The 15,876-nt window shown below is 53.9% G+C and overlaps 1 protein-coding gene across 1 annotated transcript in view; it reads left to right on the top strand.

The window, feature by feature from the left end:
• The window catches only part of DNHD1 (dynein heavy chain domain 1), a 148,835-nt gene that overhangs the window by 61,672 nt on the left and 71,287 nt on the right, over positions 1-15,876 (top strand). Inside the window, exons 18-19 of the mRNA XM_043525948.1 lie at positions 1,022-1,113; positions 15,299-15,515. Of these exons, the coding sequence (XP_043381883.1) occupies positions 1,022-1,113; positions 15,299-15,515 (309 nt within the window). The remainder of the gene's footprint in view (positions 1-1,021; positions 1,114-15,298; positions 15,516-15,876) is intronic.

The raw sequence follows: 15,876 nt of genomic DNA, 5'->3' as shown, positions 1-15,876 counted from the left end.
GATTCTAGTGGGTCCTGCAGGGAGCAGTTCTCAGTCCAAGGCTAGTCCACAGCCTCACAATGAGCTGGTAGAAAACCTAAAATCATTGCTGGCAAAGTTTGCAACTGACACAAAAAGTGGTGAGTAGTAAATAGTGCTAGTGATTGGCCAGTTCCCCGGAGTGACCTGGATCTCTGGGTAAAGGGGGCTCATTTCCACCGCAGGATTTAATACAGCCAGATACCAGGCCCTCCCTTGGCTAGGAACAAAGAATGTAGCTCACAGTTAATGGCCAGGGACCACTGTGCCCTGGGAAGCAAGAAATCTGAAAAAGCCTGAGCTGCCAGGCCATAGCATGAGCTGCCAGGCCATCCATTAGCTGTGAGGGCACCTGCACCCAGGCGGGCTAAACGGGAATGTCGAGAAGCAGGGAGGTGGTGTTACCGGACATGGCTTTAGTGGGACCAGCACTGGGTGTCGTGTCCCATTCTGGTGTCCACACTGCAGAAAGGACGTTGGCAAATTGGAAAGGGGTCAGAGAAGAGTGACAGCGATTCAAGGTCTGGAAAATCTGCCTTCTAGTGAGAGACTCCAGGAGCTCAGTCTGGCTAGGTGAAGGGGTCCTGGTCGACAAATACCTACATGAGGAGAGGTTTCTGTGAGCCGCTTGCTCTGTGATCTCCCAGGCAAAGGCAGAGTTAGACAACTTCAGCCTGGAAATCAGGTGCAGATGTGTAAATCGTGTGTGGAATGAGTCCGGAGCAACTCCCCCAGGGATGGGGTAGTTTCCCCATCATTGGGATTTAGAGAGGCTCTTTCTAAAAGCCTGGCTCTGGCTCAGCTGTTAGGTACCGCTGGACACAAGCATCACTCTCTGTACAGGAGCTAATGGTCCCTTCAGGCCTTGAAATCTATGAACATGTCTGGGGCTTGGGGCCTGCAGCTTTGCCTGTGCCTGCTGGAGCCCAGGACTCCCTGCAGCCTCTGCGAGAGGGTCTGGGCACTGGGGTGCTGACAGTAACCCCCTTGTGTTCTGTTGCAGCAATGGGAGTGAAGTGGCCTGGCAACCTGCAGTTCACGCTGGGCCAGCTGCTGTCCTACCCATTACTGGAGCACAGCGACACTATCCTCAAGGTGAGAGAGGCCCACTGCTGCCCTGTGGGATGGGGGCTCGGCTGTGGCCAAATGGCTATGGAGCGGGGAGGATGCTGGCACCCATCACTGCGGGACCTGGATCCATGGGCAGGCTCACCCTGCCATGTGACTCTCGGTGTTGGGTGGTCAGGATCAGTGGTAGCATGGGTTCAACATGGGTAGTTTGGACTCCATATGGGTGGCCTTCCCCTCTGGTCCCACTGGGGGCACTGAGCTGGGCACCCCAGCCCAGATGCTGAGTGGCTGGAAGCGTGGAGTTGAGGGGATGGGTTTCCCCTGTATAGTCCTGATCTGGGGAAGGACCTCCTGTGACCATGGTGTTCACAGATGGCTGAGAGGCTCTGAAACTTCAGGGAGTTCTGTTCTCAGGCAGCGGGGTGGGTCTGGAGGGGAAGTGAAGGCAGCTGTAAAAATTATATATACAAAAACAAATGGAAGAAAGGGGAAGTTGCTAGTAATGAATATAAATCTGAAGCTAGGAAATGGAAAGCCAAGGGGAATAAGGAGAAATCTATGGCCAGCAGATGAGTTTTAAAGTATATTAGGAACAAAAAAAATCCAAATAATGGTATTTGTCCATTACTAAATGGAAATGGTAGAATTACCAAAAATAATAGGCAGATGTGTTAAATAAATGTTCTGTATTTGAAAAAAACCCAGGTGATGTCATCATGCCCTATCATGATGTTAACACTCTTTTCATTTCACTAGTATCTCAGGAGGATTTTAAACGAACTACAGTGACTCCAGAGTGTGGGTACCAACCTCAGGGCTACTGTTAGGAACCAGGGCACAAACAACTGGTTATCAAGTGTGAACTCCTCAGGCACTATAACAGCCTGGACACGGAGTCACAGACGGTCCCCTTGGGTACGCCACTCTGTCTTGCCACCCCAATACCTTTGTGATAGATGGTCCCTTACACCAAAGGTCACAGTAATATTCAGGTTGCTCCTAGTCCCAAAGGACCAGTCACTTACCCAAGGTCAGTTGCACTTTAGATCTCTCACCAAAGACAATGCTTGTAGCCAATCCTATAATAAACTAGCTAAAAGTAATACTAAATAAGAAAAGGAAACAAGAGAGTTATTTACAAGGATAAAGCAGGTAAACATACGTATGCAAATGAGTGACAATCTTAAGTTTCAAAAAATAATAGAAGCTTCTGTAAGCAAGTTCTATATGTCCTTTAGAATCATAGAATCATGGAATATCAGGGTTGGAAGGGACCTCAGGAGGTCATCTAGTCCAACCCCCTGCTCAAAGCAGGACCAATCCCCAACTAAATCATCCCAGCCAGGGCTTTGTCAAGCCTGACCTTAAAAACTTCTAAGGAAGGGGATTCCACCACCTCCCTAGGTAACGCACTCCAGTGTTTCACCACCCTCATAGTGAAAAAGTTTTTCCTAATATCCAACCTAAATCTCCCCCACTGCAACTTGAGACCATTACTCCTTGTTCTGTCATCTGCTACCACTGAGAACAGTCTAGAGCCATCCTCTTTGGAACCCCCTTTCAGGTAGTTGAAAGCAGCTATCAAATCCCCGCTCATTCTTCTCTTCTGAAGACTAAACATCCCCAGTTCCCTCAGCCTCTCCTCATAAGTCATGTGTTCCAGTCCCCTAATCATTTTTGTTGCCCTCAGCTGGACCCTTTCCAATTTTTCCACATCCTTCTTGTAGTGTGGGGCCCAAAACTGGACACAGTACTCCAGATGAGGCCTCACCAATGTCAAATAGAGGGGAACTATCACATCCCTCGATCTGCTGGCAATGCCCCTACTTATACATCCCAAAATGCCATTGGCCTTCTTGGCAACAAGGGCACAGTGTTGACTCATATCCAACTTCTCGTCCACTGTAACCCCTAGGTCCTTTTCTGCAGAACTGCTGCCGAGCCATTCGGTCCCTAGTCTGTAGCAGTGCATTGGATTCTTCCATCTTAAGTGCAGGACTCTGCACTTGTCCTTGTTGAACCTCGTCAGATTTCTTTTGGCCCAATCCTCCAATTTGTCTAGGTCCCTCTGTATCCTATCCCTACCCTCCAGCGTATCTATCTCTCCTCCCAGTTTAGTGTCATCTGCAAACTTGCTGAGGGTGCAATCCACACCATCTTCCAGATCATTAATGAAGAAATAGAACAAAACCAGCCCCAGGACCGACCCTTGGGGCACTCCACTTGATACCGGCTGCCAACTAGACATGGAGCCATTGATCACTACCCGTTGAGCCCGACAATCTAGCCAGCTTTCTATGCACCTTATAGTCCATTCATCCAGCCCATACTTCTTTAACTTTCTGGGCTAACCCAGGCTGAGCACTTTGGCTTATGCTTAGTATAATCCTTGCTCCTCAGAGTCCAAGCAGCCAGGAGATACATTTCCTCCTTGTTATGGGTTTTTATCCCTTCCCCCACCCTTCTGCTTCGAGCTGCAAAGTCAGCTAGTGGGAGGAATTCACTTGCAAGTCTCCCCTTCATGGGGGAGGAAGGAGAGCAAATCAACAAAGTCTTTTGTCCTCTTTGATGTTCCCCAGTAGTTCCTCTGGTGTCCATGAGCGTTCCTTATGGGGCAGGGGTTCTCCCTCTCGCCCTCTCAAACTGCCCCGTCTGTTAGGCCAATTCAGACTGGAAACAAGGAGTGCGTTTCTAACCGTGAAGGTAACTAACCACTGGAGCAGTTTTCCAAGGGTTGTGGTTGATTCTCCATCACTGGCGATTGTTAAGCTGAGATTGGATGTTTTCCTGAAAGCGCTGCTCCAGGAATGATTTTGGGGAAGATTGGCGCTGGACTCAGGTAGGTCTACACTGCAATGTAATCCCTGGGTTACTGGAACTCGAGTTAGCAGGCCCTAGGTTTGTTAACCTAGGGCTTGAGCGTCTACTCTCATTAGTAACTTGAGGTGAGGAACTGCTGAACCCAGGGGCTCCAGCATCCATGCTGCATTATGGGGGGCCTGATTCCTAGCACCCTCCCGAAAGGTGGCTGTGTGATGAAGCGGGACTGTTCTTAATGTTTCCTCTGAATATTGTGGGGGTGCCATAGTTTCCCCTATGCAGTTCTTAAGTATCTAGGGGTGGGATAAGGGTGTATGATCGTTGCAGAGCCCTAGAGGGCAGGTGTGTGCAGGGGTCTGGACACAGAGAATGGCCAACACCCTGTTTCCTGGCAACTGATGGCTTGGCCCTTCCCCCCTGCAAGATGAGAGCTAAAGGGTTGGAGAACAAAGGAATCCGGTGCCCTCCTGGCCCAGAAAAGGGACAAAGCCCAGAGGAGGAGGGGCTGGAGAGAGTTTCAGTTTGGGGCTGGCTGTGGACATGGAGTGAAGGGCAGACGGGGTTGTCTGGCTCACTGCCCCCAAAAATGGACCCAGCTGAGGCGTCCTGTTCTCTGCACCTACAAGCTCTGTTTTAGACCATGTTCCTGTTGTCTAATAAACCCTCTGTTTTACTGGCTGGCTGAGAGTCCCGTCTGACTGCGGAGTTGGGGGGCAGGGCCCTCTGGCTTCCCCAGGACCCCACCTGGGCAGACTCGCTGTGGGAAGCGCACGGAGGGGCAAAGGATGCTGAATGCTCCAAGGTCAGACCCAGGAAGGTGGAAGTTGTGTGAGCTGTTTGCCCTGGGGACAGGCTGCTCTCAGAGAGGAGACTTCCCCAGAGTCCTGCCTGGCTCCATAGGGAGCAGTTTCAGAGCACCGCCCGGGGACTCCGTGACTGGCTGCTCTAGCCTTTGTTCCTGGTACAGTGTGAGGAACTTGACTGGCTATCTGTAACGATGCTGATTCTAGCGGGACCCAGCTGAGAGTGCCAGTTCAGGACAAATTGCTTCAAGCAGGGAAGTTACAGGCTGGGGTGTCTATGCATACCAAGACAAACCAAACCAGCCAAACAGAGAAGACTTTGGTTTTACCCCACTGGCTAACCATAAGTCACACAAGCAATTCCCTTAGACACTCCAATTTCCCAGTATCACCACCAGTGTCACTCATTATGGGGACAGATGGTTATGAAAACCAGTACCCCAGTAAAAGAAAAAAGGTTCTCTCGATCCGAAAGGACCAAGCCCCAGACCCAGGTCAATATACAAATGAGATCTTACCCACAAATCACGCTGTTGCCAATCCTTTCGAACCTAAAATCTAAAGGTTTAGTCATAAAAGGAAAAAGATAGAGATGAGAATTGGTTCAATGGAATCAATGACATACAGTAACGGCCAAGTTCTTGGTTCAGGCTTGTAGCAGTGATGGAATAAACTGCAGGTTCAAATCAAGACTCTGGTGGACATCCACAACTGGGTCATCAGTCCTTTGTGTAGAGCTTCCATTTGTAGCAAAGTCCCTCCAGAGGTATGAAGCAGGATTGAAGACAAGATGGAGGAGCTGCAGCAGCTTTTTACAGTCTCTTGCCATGTGGTCTCTGCTTTCTTTGTCCCAAAGACAAGCTGCCCATCCCATGGCCTGGAAACACCTCAGAGTCCTGTCCATAGGCAGGTCCCTGCATGCCTTGCTGAGTCGCAAGGTGTGTCTGCCTTCTCTCAATGGGTCAGTTGTATAGTTGCTGGTCCTTAATGGGACCATCCAGCAGGCTAGGCAGAGCTGACACCAACTTGTCTGTGGTGTCACCCAGAAGCATAGCACAAGTTTGAACTACAGACAGCATAGAGCCAATACTTACATCTTTAAATACAAAAATGATACATGCATATAGACAGCATAATCCTAACCAGCAAACCATAACCTTGTCTTAGACGCCTTATTTGACTCCCTTTATACAAGATTTGGTGCCACTGCAGGGGCTTGGTTGCAACAATGATCTATACGGTCCCAGTTCATGTCAATCACGTCACAGAGGTCTCCGTTGTCTAGGCGCTCTCTCTGAGTGGTCTCCGTTGTCTAGGAGCTCTCTCTGAGTGGTCTCCATTGTCTTCGAGCTCTCTCTGAGTGGTCTCCTTTGTCTTCGAACTCTCTCTGAGAGGCCTGCTTTGTCTTCGAGCTCTCCCTGAGAGGTCTCCACTGTCTAGGCGCTCTGAGTGGTCTCCATTGTCTAGGCGCTCTCTCTGAGAGGTCTTCATTGTCTAGGATCTCTCTCTGAACAGTCTCCATTCTCTACGAGCTCTCTTCGAGAGGTCTCCATAGTGACAGGTTTGGTCACAGAGACCCCCTTGGGACTGTCACCTGACATGCTGAAACTACCTCTGAGCCCGTTTTTCCTATCAGCTTGGGACTCCAGAACCCTGTCTTGTTGAGCCAGACACGCAAGCCTGCTGCAACATAGACCCATGGTCTGAACCATGTCCCCAAAGCGGCAGGTTTAAACTGAAAACCACTCAGCAGGTACTCCTGTCTGAGCACCCAGACACCCAGCTCCCAATGGGATCCAAACCCCAAATAAATCCATTTTACTCTGTATAAAGATTATGTAGGGTAAACTCATAAATTGTTTGCCCTCTATATCACTGATAGAGAGATACGCACAGCTGTTTGCTCCACCAGGTATTAATCACTTACTCTGGGTTTAATAATAAACAAAAGTGATTTTATTAAGAATAAAAAGTAGGATTAAGTGGTTTCAAGTAATAACAGACAGAACAAAGTAAGTCACCAAGTAAAATAAAGCAAAAACACTCAAGTCTAAGCCTAATACATTGAGAAACTAAATACAGGTAAATCTCACCCTCAGAGATGTTCCAATAAACTTCTTTCACAGACTAGACTCCTTCTTAGTCTGGGCCCAATCTTTTCCCCTGGTACAGTTCTTGTTAGTTCCAGGTCAGGTGGTAACTAGGGGATTTCTCATGACTGCAGCCCCTTATGTTCTGTTCCACCCCCTTTTATATCTTTGGCACAAGGCAGGAATCCTTTGTCTCTCTCTGGGTTCCCACCCTTCCTTCTAAATGGAAAAGCACCAGGTTTAAGATGGATTCCAGTACCAGGTGACATGGTCACATGTCCTGTGAGACCTCAAGCCTCCATTCTTTCCGTCCTGACTCACGGGAACACAGGAAGGCTCACAAGTAAACAGAGCCATTTACAACCAATTGTCCTAGTTAATGGAGCCATCAAGATGCCAAGCCACCATTAATGGCCCACACTTTGCATGGTTACTTCAGAGTAATACTTTGTATTTCTAGCTTCAGAGACGAGAATGATACATTCATACAAATAGGATGAACACACTCAGTAGATTATAAGCTTTGTAATGATACTTTACTGGAGACCTTTTGGATGAAGTATATTCCAGTTATATTATATTCACACTCATTAGCATATTTTCATAAAGCATATGGAGGGCAATGTCAAATTCATTGTCTATGAGCTCTATCTGAGAGGTCTCTGTTGTCTAGGCACTCTCTCTGAGCTGTCTCCATTTGTCTACAAGCTTTCTCTGAGTGGTCTCCGTTGTCTAGGAGCTTTCTCTGAGCGGTCTCCATTTGTCTACAAGCTTTCTCTGAGCGGTCTCCGTTGTCTAGGCGCTCTCTCTGAGCGGTCTCCTTTGTCTAGGCGCTCTCTCTGAGCGGTCTCTGCTGTCTAGGCGCTCTCTCTGAGCGGTCTCCTTTGTCTAGGCGCTCTCTCTGATCGGTCTCTGCTGTCTAGGCGCTCTCTCTGAGCGGTCTCTGCTGTCTAGGTGCTCTCTCTGAGTGGTCTCCGTTGTCTAGGCACTCTCTCTGAGCGGTCTCTGCTGTCTAGGTGCTCTCTCTGAGCGGTCTCCGTTGTCTAGGTGCTCTCTCTGAGCGGTCTCTGCTGTCTAGGCACTCTCTCTGAGCGGTCTCTGCTGTCTAGGCGCTCTCTCTGAGCGGTCTCTGCTGTCTAGGCGCTCTCTCTGAGTGGTCTGAGTTGTCTAGGGGCTCTCTCTGAGCGGTCTCCGTTGTCTAGGCACTCACTCTGAGCGGTCTCTGCTGTCTAGGCACTCTCTCTGAGCGGTCTCCGTTGTCTAGGCGCTCTCTCTGAGCGGTCTCCGTTGTCTAGGCGCTCTCTCTGATCGGTCTCCGTTGTCTAGGCGCTCTCTCTGAGCGGTCTCCGTTGTCTAGGCGCTCTCTCTGAGCGGTCTCTGCTGTCTAGGCGCTCTCTCTGAGCGGTCTCCGCTGTCTAGGCGCTCTCTCTGAGCGGTCTCCGTTGTCTAGGCGCTCTCTCTGAGTGGTCTCCGTTGTCTAGGCGCTCTCTCTGAGCGGTCTCTGCTGTCTAGGCACTCTCTCTGAGCGGTCTCCGTTGTCTAGGCGCTCTCTCTGAGTGGTCTCCGTTGTCTAGGTGCTCTCTCTGAGCGGTCTCCTTTGTCTAGGCGCTCTCTCTGAGCGGTCTCCTTTGTCTAGGCGCTCTCTCTGAGTGGTCTCCGCTGTCTAGGCGCTCTCTCTGAGTGGTCTCCTTTGTCTAGGCGCTCTCTCTGAGCGGTCTCTGCTGTCTAGGCGCTCTCTCTGAGCGGTCTCCTTTGTCTAGGCGCTCTCTCTGAGCGTTCTCTGCTGTCTAGGCACTCTCTCTGAGCGGTCTCCGCTGTCTAGGCGCTCTCTCTGAGCGGTGTCTGTTGTCTAGGCGCTCTCTCTGAGCGGTCTCCTTTGTCTAGGGGCTCTCTCTGAGCGGTCTCCGTTGTCTAGGCGCTCTCTCTGAGCGGTCTCCTTTGTCTAGGGGCTCTCTCTGAGCGGTCTCCGTTGTCTAGGCGCTCTCTCTGAGCGGTCTCCTTTGTCTAGGCGCTCTCTCTGAGCGTTCTCTGCTGTCTAGGCGCTCTCTCTGAGCGGTCTCCGTTGTCTAGGCGCTCTCTCTGAGCGGTCTCCGCTGTCTAGGCGCTCTCTCTGATCGGTCTCCGTTGTCTAGGCGCTCTCTCTGAGCGGTCTCTGCTGTCTAGGCGCTCTATCTGAGCGGTCTCCGTTGTCTAGGCGCTCTCTCTGAGCGGTCTCCTTTGTCTAGGCGCTCTCTCTGAGCGGTCTCTGCTGTCTAGGCGCTCTCTCTGAGTGGTCTGAGTTGTCTGAGTGCTCTCTCTGAGTGGTCTCCGTTGTCTAGGCGCTCTCTCTGAGCGGTCTCCGTTGTCTAGGCGCTCTCTCTGAGCGGTCTCCGTTGTCTAGGTGCTCTCTCTGAGCGGTCTCCGCTGTCTAGGCGCTCTCTCTGAGCGGTCTCTGCTGTCTAGGCGCTCTCTCTGAGCGGTCTCCGTTGTCTAGGCGCTCTCTCTGAGCGGTCTCCGCTGTCTAGGCGCTCTCTCTGAGTGGTCTCCTTTGTCTAGGCGCTCTCTCTGAGCGGTCTCCGTTGTCTAGGCGCTCTCTCTGAGCGGTCTCCGCTGTCTAGGGGCTCTCTCTGAGCGGTCTCCATTTGTCTACAAGCTTTCTCTGAGCGGTCTCCGTTGTCTAGGCGCTCTCTCTGAGTGGTCTGAGTTGTCTAGGCGCTCTCTCTGAGCGGTCTCCGTTGTCTAGGCACTCTCTCTGAGCGGTCTCTGCTGTCTAGGCACTCTCTCTGAGCGGTCTCTGCTGTCTAGGCACTCTCTCTGAGCGGTCTCCGTTGTCTAGGCGCTCTCTCTGAGCGGTCTCCATTTGTCTACAAGCTTTCTCTGAGCGGTCTCCGTTGTCTAGGCGCTCTCTCTGAGTGGTCTGAGTTGTCTAGGCGCTCTCTCTGAGCGGTCTCCGCTGTCTAGGCGCTCTCTCTGAGCGGTCTCCGTTGTCTAAGGGCTCTCTCTGAGCGGTCTCCGTTGTCTAGGTGCTCTCTCTGAGCGGTCTCCTTTGTCTAGGCGCTCTCTCTGAGCGGTCTCTGCTGTCTAGGCGCTCTCTCTGAGCGGTCTCTGCTGTCTAGGCGCTCTCTCTGAGTGGTCTGAGTTGTCTAGGGGCTCTCTCTGAGCGGTCTCCGTTGTCTAGGCACTCACTCTGAGCGGTCTCTGCTGTCTAGGCACTCTCTCTGAGCGGTCTCCGTTGTCTAGGCGCTCTCTCTGAGTGGTCTGAGTTGTCTAGGCGCTCTCTCTGAGCGGTCTCCGTTGTCTAGGCGCTCTCTCTGAGTGGTCTCCGTTGTCTAGGCACTCTCTCTGAGCGGTCTCTGCTGTCTAGGCGCTCTCTCTGATCGGTCTCCGTTGTCTAGGCGCTCTCTCTGAGCGGTCTCCATTTGTCTACAAGCTTTCTCTGAGCGGTCTCCGTTGTCTAGGCGCTCTCTCTGAGCGGTCTCCGTTGTCTAGGCACTCTCTCTGAGCGGTCTCTGCTGTCTAGGCGCTCTATCTGAGTGGTCTCCGCTGTCTAGGCGCTCTCTCTGAGCGGTCTCCGTTGTCTAGGCGCTCTCTCTGAGCGGTCTCCGTTGTCTAGGCGCTCTATCTGAGTGGTCTCCGCTGTCTAGGCGCTCTCTCTGAGCGGTCTCCGTTGTCTAGGCGCTCTCTCTGAGCGGTCTCCGTTGTCTAGGCGCTCTATCTGAGTGGTCTCCGCTGTCTAGGCGCTCTCTCTGAGCGGTCTCCGTTGTCTAGGCGCTCTCTCTGAGTGGTCTCCGTTGTCTAGGCGCTCTCTCTGAGCGGTCTCCTTTGTCTAGGGGCTCTCTCTGAGCGGTCTCCGTTGTCTAGGCGCTCTATCTGAGTGGTCTCCGCTGTCTAGGCGCTCTCTCTGAGCGGTCTCCGTTGTCTAGGCGCTCTCTCTGAGCGGTCTCTGCTGTCTAGGTGCTCTCTCTGAGCGGTCTCCGTTGTCTAGGCGCTCTCTCTGAGCGGTCTCCTTTGTCTAGGGGCTCTCTCTGAGCGGTCTCCGTTGTCTAGGCGCTCTCTCTGAGCGGTCTCCGTTGTCTAGGCGCTCTCTCTGAGCGGTCTCTGCTGTCTAGGCGCTCTCTCTGACCGGTCTGAGTTGTCTAGGGGCTCTCTCTGAGCGGTCTCCTTTGTCTAGGGGCTCTCTTTGAGCGGTCTCCGTTGTCTAGGCGCTCTCTCTGAGTGGTCTGAGTTGTCTAGGGGCTCTCTCTGAGCGGTCTCCTTTGTCTAGGGGCTCTCTCTGAGCGGTCTCCGCTGTCTAGGCGCTCTCTCTGAGCGTTCTCTGCTGTCTAGGCGCTCTCTCTGAGCGGTCTCTGCTGTCTAGGCGCTCTCTCTGAGCGGTCTCTGCTGTCTAGGCGCTCTCTCTGAGCGGTCTCCGTTGTCTAGGCGCTCTCTCTGAGCGGTCTCCGTTATCTAGGCACTCTCTCTGAGCAGTCTCTGCTGTCTAGGCGCTCTCTCTGAGCGGTCTCCGTTGTCTAGGCGCTCTCTCTGAGCGGTCTCCGTTGTCTAGGCGCTCTCTCTGAGCGGTCTCCTTTGTCTAGGCGCTCTCTCTGAGCGGTCTCTGCTGTCTAGGCGCTCTCTCTGACCGGTCTGAGTTGTCTAGGGGCTCTCTCTGAGCGGTCTCCGTTGTCTAGGCGCTCTCTCTGAGTGGTCTGAGTTCTCTAGGCGCTCTCTCTGAGCGGTCTCTGCTGTCTAGGGGATCTCTTTGAGCGGTCTCCTTTGTCTAGGGGCTCTCTCTGAGCGGTCTCTGCTGTCTAGGCGCTCTCTCTGAGCGGTCTCCGTTGTCTAGGCGCTCTCTCTGAGCGGTCTCTGCTGTCTAGGCGCTCTCTCTGAGCGGTCTCCGTTGTCTAGGCGCTCTCTCTGAGCGGTCTCTGCTGTCTAGGCGCTCTCTCTGAGCGGTCTCCGTTGTCTAGGCGCTCTCTCTGAGCGGTCTCTGCTGTCTAGGCGCTCTCTCTGAGCGGTCTCCGTTGTCTAGGCGCTCTCTCTGAGCGGTCTCTGCTGTCTAGGCACTCTCTCTGAGCGGTCTCCGTTGTCTAGGCGCTCTCTCTGAGCGGTCTCCGTTGTCTAGGCGCTCTCTCTGAGCGGTCTCCTTTGTCTAGGCGCTCTCTCTGAGCGGTCTCCGTTGTCTAGGCGCTCTCTCTGATCGGTCTCCGTTGTCTAGGCGCTCTCTCTGAGCGGTCTCCGTTGTCTAGGCGCTCTCTCTGAGCGGTCTCCGTTGTCTAGGCGCTCTCTCTGAGTGGTCTGAGTTGTCTAGGCGCTCTCTCTGAGTGGTCTCCGTTGTCTAGGCACTCTCTCTGAGCGGTCTCCGTTGTCTAGGCGCTCTCTCTGAGCGGTCTCTGCTGTCTAGGCGCTCTATCTGAGTGGTCTCCGCTGTCTAGGCGCTCTCTCTGAGCGGTCTCCGTTGTCTAGGCGCTCTCTCTGAGTGGTCTCCGTTGTCTAGGCGCTCTCTCTGAGCGGTCTCCTTTGTCTAGGGGCTCTCTCTGAGCGGTCTCCGTTGTCTAGGCGCTCTCTCTGAGCGGTCTCCGTTGTCTAGGCGCTCTATCTGAGTGGTCTCCGCTGTCTAGGCGCTCTCTCTGAGCCGTCTCCGTTGTCTAGGCACTCTCTCTGAGCGGTCTCTGCTGTCTAGGTGCTCTCTCTGAGCGGTCTCCGTTGTCTAGGCGCTCTATCTGAGTGGTCTCCGCTGTCTAGGCGCTCTCTCTGAGCGGTCTCCGTTGTCTAGGCGCTCTCTCTGAGCGGTCTCTGCTGTCTAGGTGCTCTCTCTGAGCGGTCTCCGTTGTCTAGGCGCTGTCTCTGAGCGGTCTCTGCTGTCTAGGCGCTCTCTCTGAGCGGTCTCCGTTGTCTAGGCGCTCTCTCTGAGTGGTCTGAGTTGTCTAGGGGCTCTCTCTGAGCGGTCTCCTTTGTCTAGGGGCTCTCTCTGAGCGGTCTCCGTTGTCTAGGCGCTCTCTCTGAGCGGTCTCCTTTGTCTAGGCGCTCTCTCTGAGCGTTCTCTGCTGTCTAGGCGCTCTCTCTGAGCGGTCTCTGCTGTCTAGGCGCTCTCTCTGAGCGGTCTCCGTTGTCTAGGCGCTCTCTCTGAGTGGTCTGAGTTGTCTAGGCGCTCTCTCTGAGCGGTCTCCTTTGTCTAGGGGCTCTCTCTGAGCGGTCTCTGCTGTCTAGGCGCTCTCTCTGAGCGGTCTCTGCTGTCTAGGCGCTCTCTCTGAGCGGTCTCCGTTGTCTAGGCGCTCTCTCTGAGCGGTCTCTGCTGTCTAGGCGCTCTCTCTGACCGGTCTGAGTTGTCTAGGGGCTCTCTCTGAGCGGTCTCCGTTGTCTAGGCGCTCTCTCTGAGTGGTCTGAGTTCTCTAGGCGCTCTCTCTGAGCGGTCTCTGCTGTCTAGGGGCTCTCTTTGAGCGGTCTCCTTTGTCTAGGGGCTCTCTCTGAGCGGTCTCTGCTGTCTAGGCGCTCTCTCTGAGCGGTCTCCGTTGTCTAGGCGCTCTCTCTGAGCGGTCTCTGCTGTCTAGGCGCTCTCTCTGAGCGGTCTCCGTTGTCTAGGCGCTCTCTCTGAGCGGTCTCTGCTGTCTAGGCGCTCTCTCTGAGCGGTCTCCGTTGTCTAGGCGCTCTCTCTGAGCGGTCTCCGTTGTCTAGGCGCTCTCTCTGAGCGGTCTCTGCTGTCTAGGCGCTCTCTCTGAGCGGTCTCCATTGTCTAGGCACTCTCTCTGAGCGGTCTTTGCTGTCTAGGCGCTCTCTCTGAGCGGTCTCCGTTGTCTAGGCGCTCTCTCTGATCGGTCTCCGTTGTCTAGGCGCTCTCTCTGAGCGGTCTCTGCTGTCTAGGCGCTCTCTCTGAGCGGTCTCCGTTGTCTAGGCGCTCTCTCTGAGCGGTCTCTGCTGTCTAGGCACTCTCTCTGAGCGGTCTCCGTTGTCTAGGCGCTCTCTCTGAGCGGTCTCCGTTGTCTAGGCACTCTCTCTGAGCGGTCTCTGCTGTCTAGGTGCTCTCTCTGAGCGGTCTCCGTTGTCTAGGTGCTCTCTCTGAGCGGTCTCTGCTGTCTAGGCGCTCTCTCTGAGCGGTCTCTGCTGTCTAGGCGCTCTCTCTGAGCGGTCTCTGTTGTCTAGGTGCTCTCTCTGAGCGGTGTCTGTTGCCTAGGCGCTCTCTCTGAGCGGTCTCCATTTGTCTACAAGCTTTCTCTGAGCGGTCTCCGTTGTCTAGGCGCTCTCTCTGAGCGGTCTCTGCTGTCTAGGCGCTCTCTCTGAGCGGTCTCCGTTGTCTAGGCACTCTCTCTGAGCGGTCTCTGCTGTCTAGGCGCTCTCTCTGAGCGGTCTCCGCTGTCTAGGCGCTCTCTCTGAGCGGTCTCCGTTGTCTAGGCGCTCTCTCTGAGCGGTCTCTGCTGTCTAGGCGCTCTATCTGAGCGGTCTCCGCTGTCTAGGCGCTCTCTCTGAGCGGTCTCTGCTGTCTAGGCGCTCTCTCTGAGCGGTCTCCGTTGTCTAGGCGCTCTCTCTGAGCGGTCTCCGTTGTCTAGGCGCTCTCTCTGAGCGGTCTCTGCTGTCTAGGTGCTCTCTCTGAGTGGTCTCCGTTGTCTAGGCGCTCTCTCTGAGCGGTCTCTGCTGTCTAGGCGCTCTCTCTGAGCGGTCTCTGCTGTCTAGGCGCTCTCTCTGAGTGGTCTCCGTTGTCTAGGCACTCTCTCTGAGCCATTCCCTTTGTCTACAGTTCCTGAGATAGTGGATTCTTTCCTTGATGGGCTATCAGTATGTTTGGCTCCTTTGTTGTTGTACCTGAAAGGCTGGTTGTGGGTGTTCCCAACCTCACCACGTATTTCAGAACCACACACATAGCAAAAGTTCCTAACTTCCCATACAGTGACAGCACACACAATCCAACAGGACATTAATATTCAACAGATCAAGATGCCTCAGAAGGCATCCTTTGTACCAGGCATACTTTTATTATATGACGGGTGAATATAGGGGGATTTCAGGGAGCTGCTTTGAGGTACAGAGTCCCACGGGGGGCATGGAGGAATGTTCGGGTGGGTGGGGTGAGCAGCGACCCCTGGCAGCTCGGGCCAACTCTGCATGGCGGTGCTCAGGGAAGAACACCACCTCCACCCCCTGACTTATGGCAGCAGGCCACCCAGTGTGTGGGTCAGTGTCAACATCTGCTGCGGGCGTGCCAATTTCTGCTCCTGGCAGCCTCCGTGCCCAGCACTGGCTCTGCCCCCAGAGACTGCTGCTCGTGCCTTCCCACACCCTGAAAAGCTGAGGGGGGAGGGGCGGGTATTGTGTCTATTTTTGTCTGGATATGGGGGTGCAACCAAAAAGTGTAAATCAAGGGGGGCTCAGCTCAAAAACTTTGAAAACTGCTGGATTAGCAGGAAAGGCTCCAACCTGTCGCGGCACTGCCCTATGCAGCGGGGCTGCCTGTCTCTTATGGAGCTGCTGCGAGCCTGAATGTGCACAGCCGGGGCTGCAGCTCACGCCTGCTCCTGCTTCCACTCAGCATGTGTTTGGTGCCCCCAGATCTGGTCAAGTGAGCGTGGCCGTTGCCACTCCCTGGACATCCTGCGCCGGCTGCAGAAGGCCTGGGCTGAGAGGCAGTTCCGCTTGGTCAACTTCATCCTGAGCGTGCCCTACCAGGCCCCACTGCCTGACCGTGCCCGCCGCCCACCCAGCAGGCGCTACCACCCACCCAAGCAGGAGTACATTTCCAAGGACAGCGGCACCTTCGTGCTGGCTGGTGAGTGCTGCATGAACAGTGGTGCCCAGAGTCATTGATATCAGGGCTTGATTGACCAGTGGGGTGTATCAGAGATTCACAGGTCTGGGCTGTGCCCCAGCCTGAAACCAGTCCCTTAGGAGCGAACCCTATAGCGTGCTGGGCCCCAAAGAGCCACACAGGGCAGGCCTGCAGCACTCCAAGACTCTGAGACTTGGCCTTTGGGCACCAGCAAACCTGCCTCTCCCCGTGGCTTCCTGCAGTGATTCCAGCCCAGCCAGGTGCCTGTGGGAGGCTGGTACTGGCCCCATCAGGGCGCCAAGCTCTCAGGGAGCATTTGCAGTGATACCAGGCAGCCTTTGCAAACAAGGTAACATTTTAT

Source organism: Chelonia mydas, chromosome 1, assembly GCF_015237465.2.
Source record: "Chelonia mydas isolate rCheMyd1 chromosome 1, rCheMyd1.pri.v2, whole genome shotgun sequence".
In the NCBI taxonomy this organism is placed as follows: Eukaryota; Metazoa; Chordata; order Testudines; family Cheloniidae; genus Chelonia; species Chelonia mydas.
Note: the sequence above shows the minus strand (reverse complement) of the source record. Positions and strands in the feature narration are given on the sequence as shown.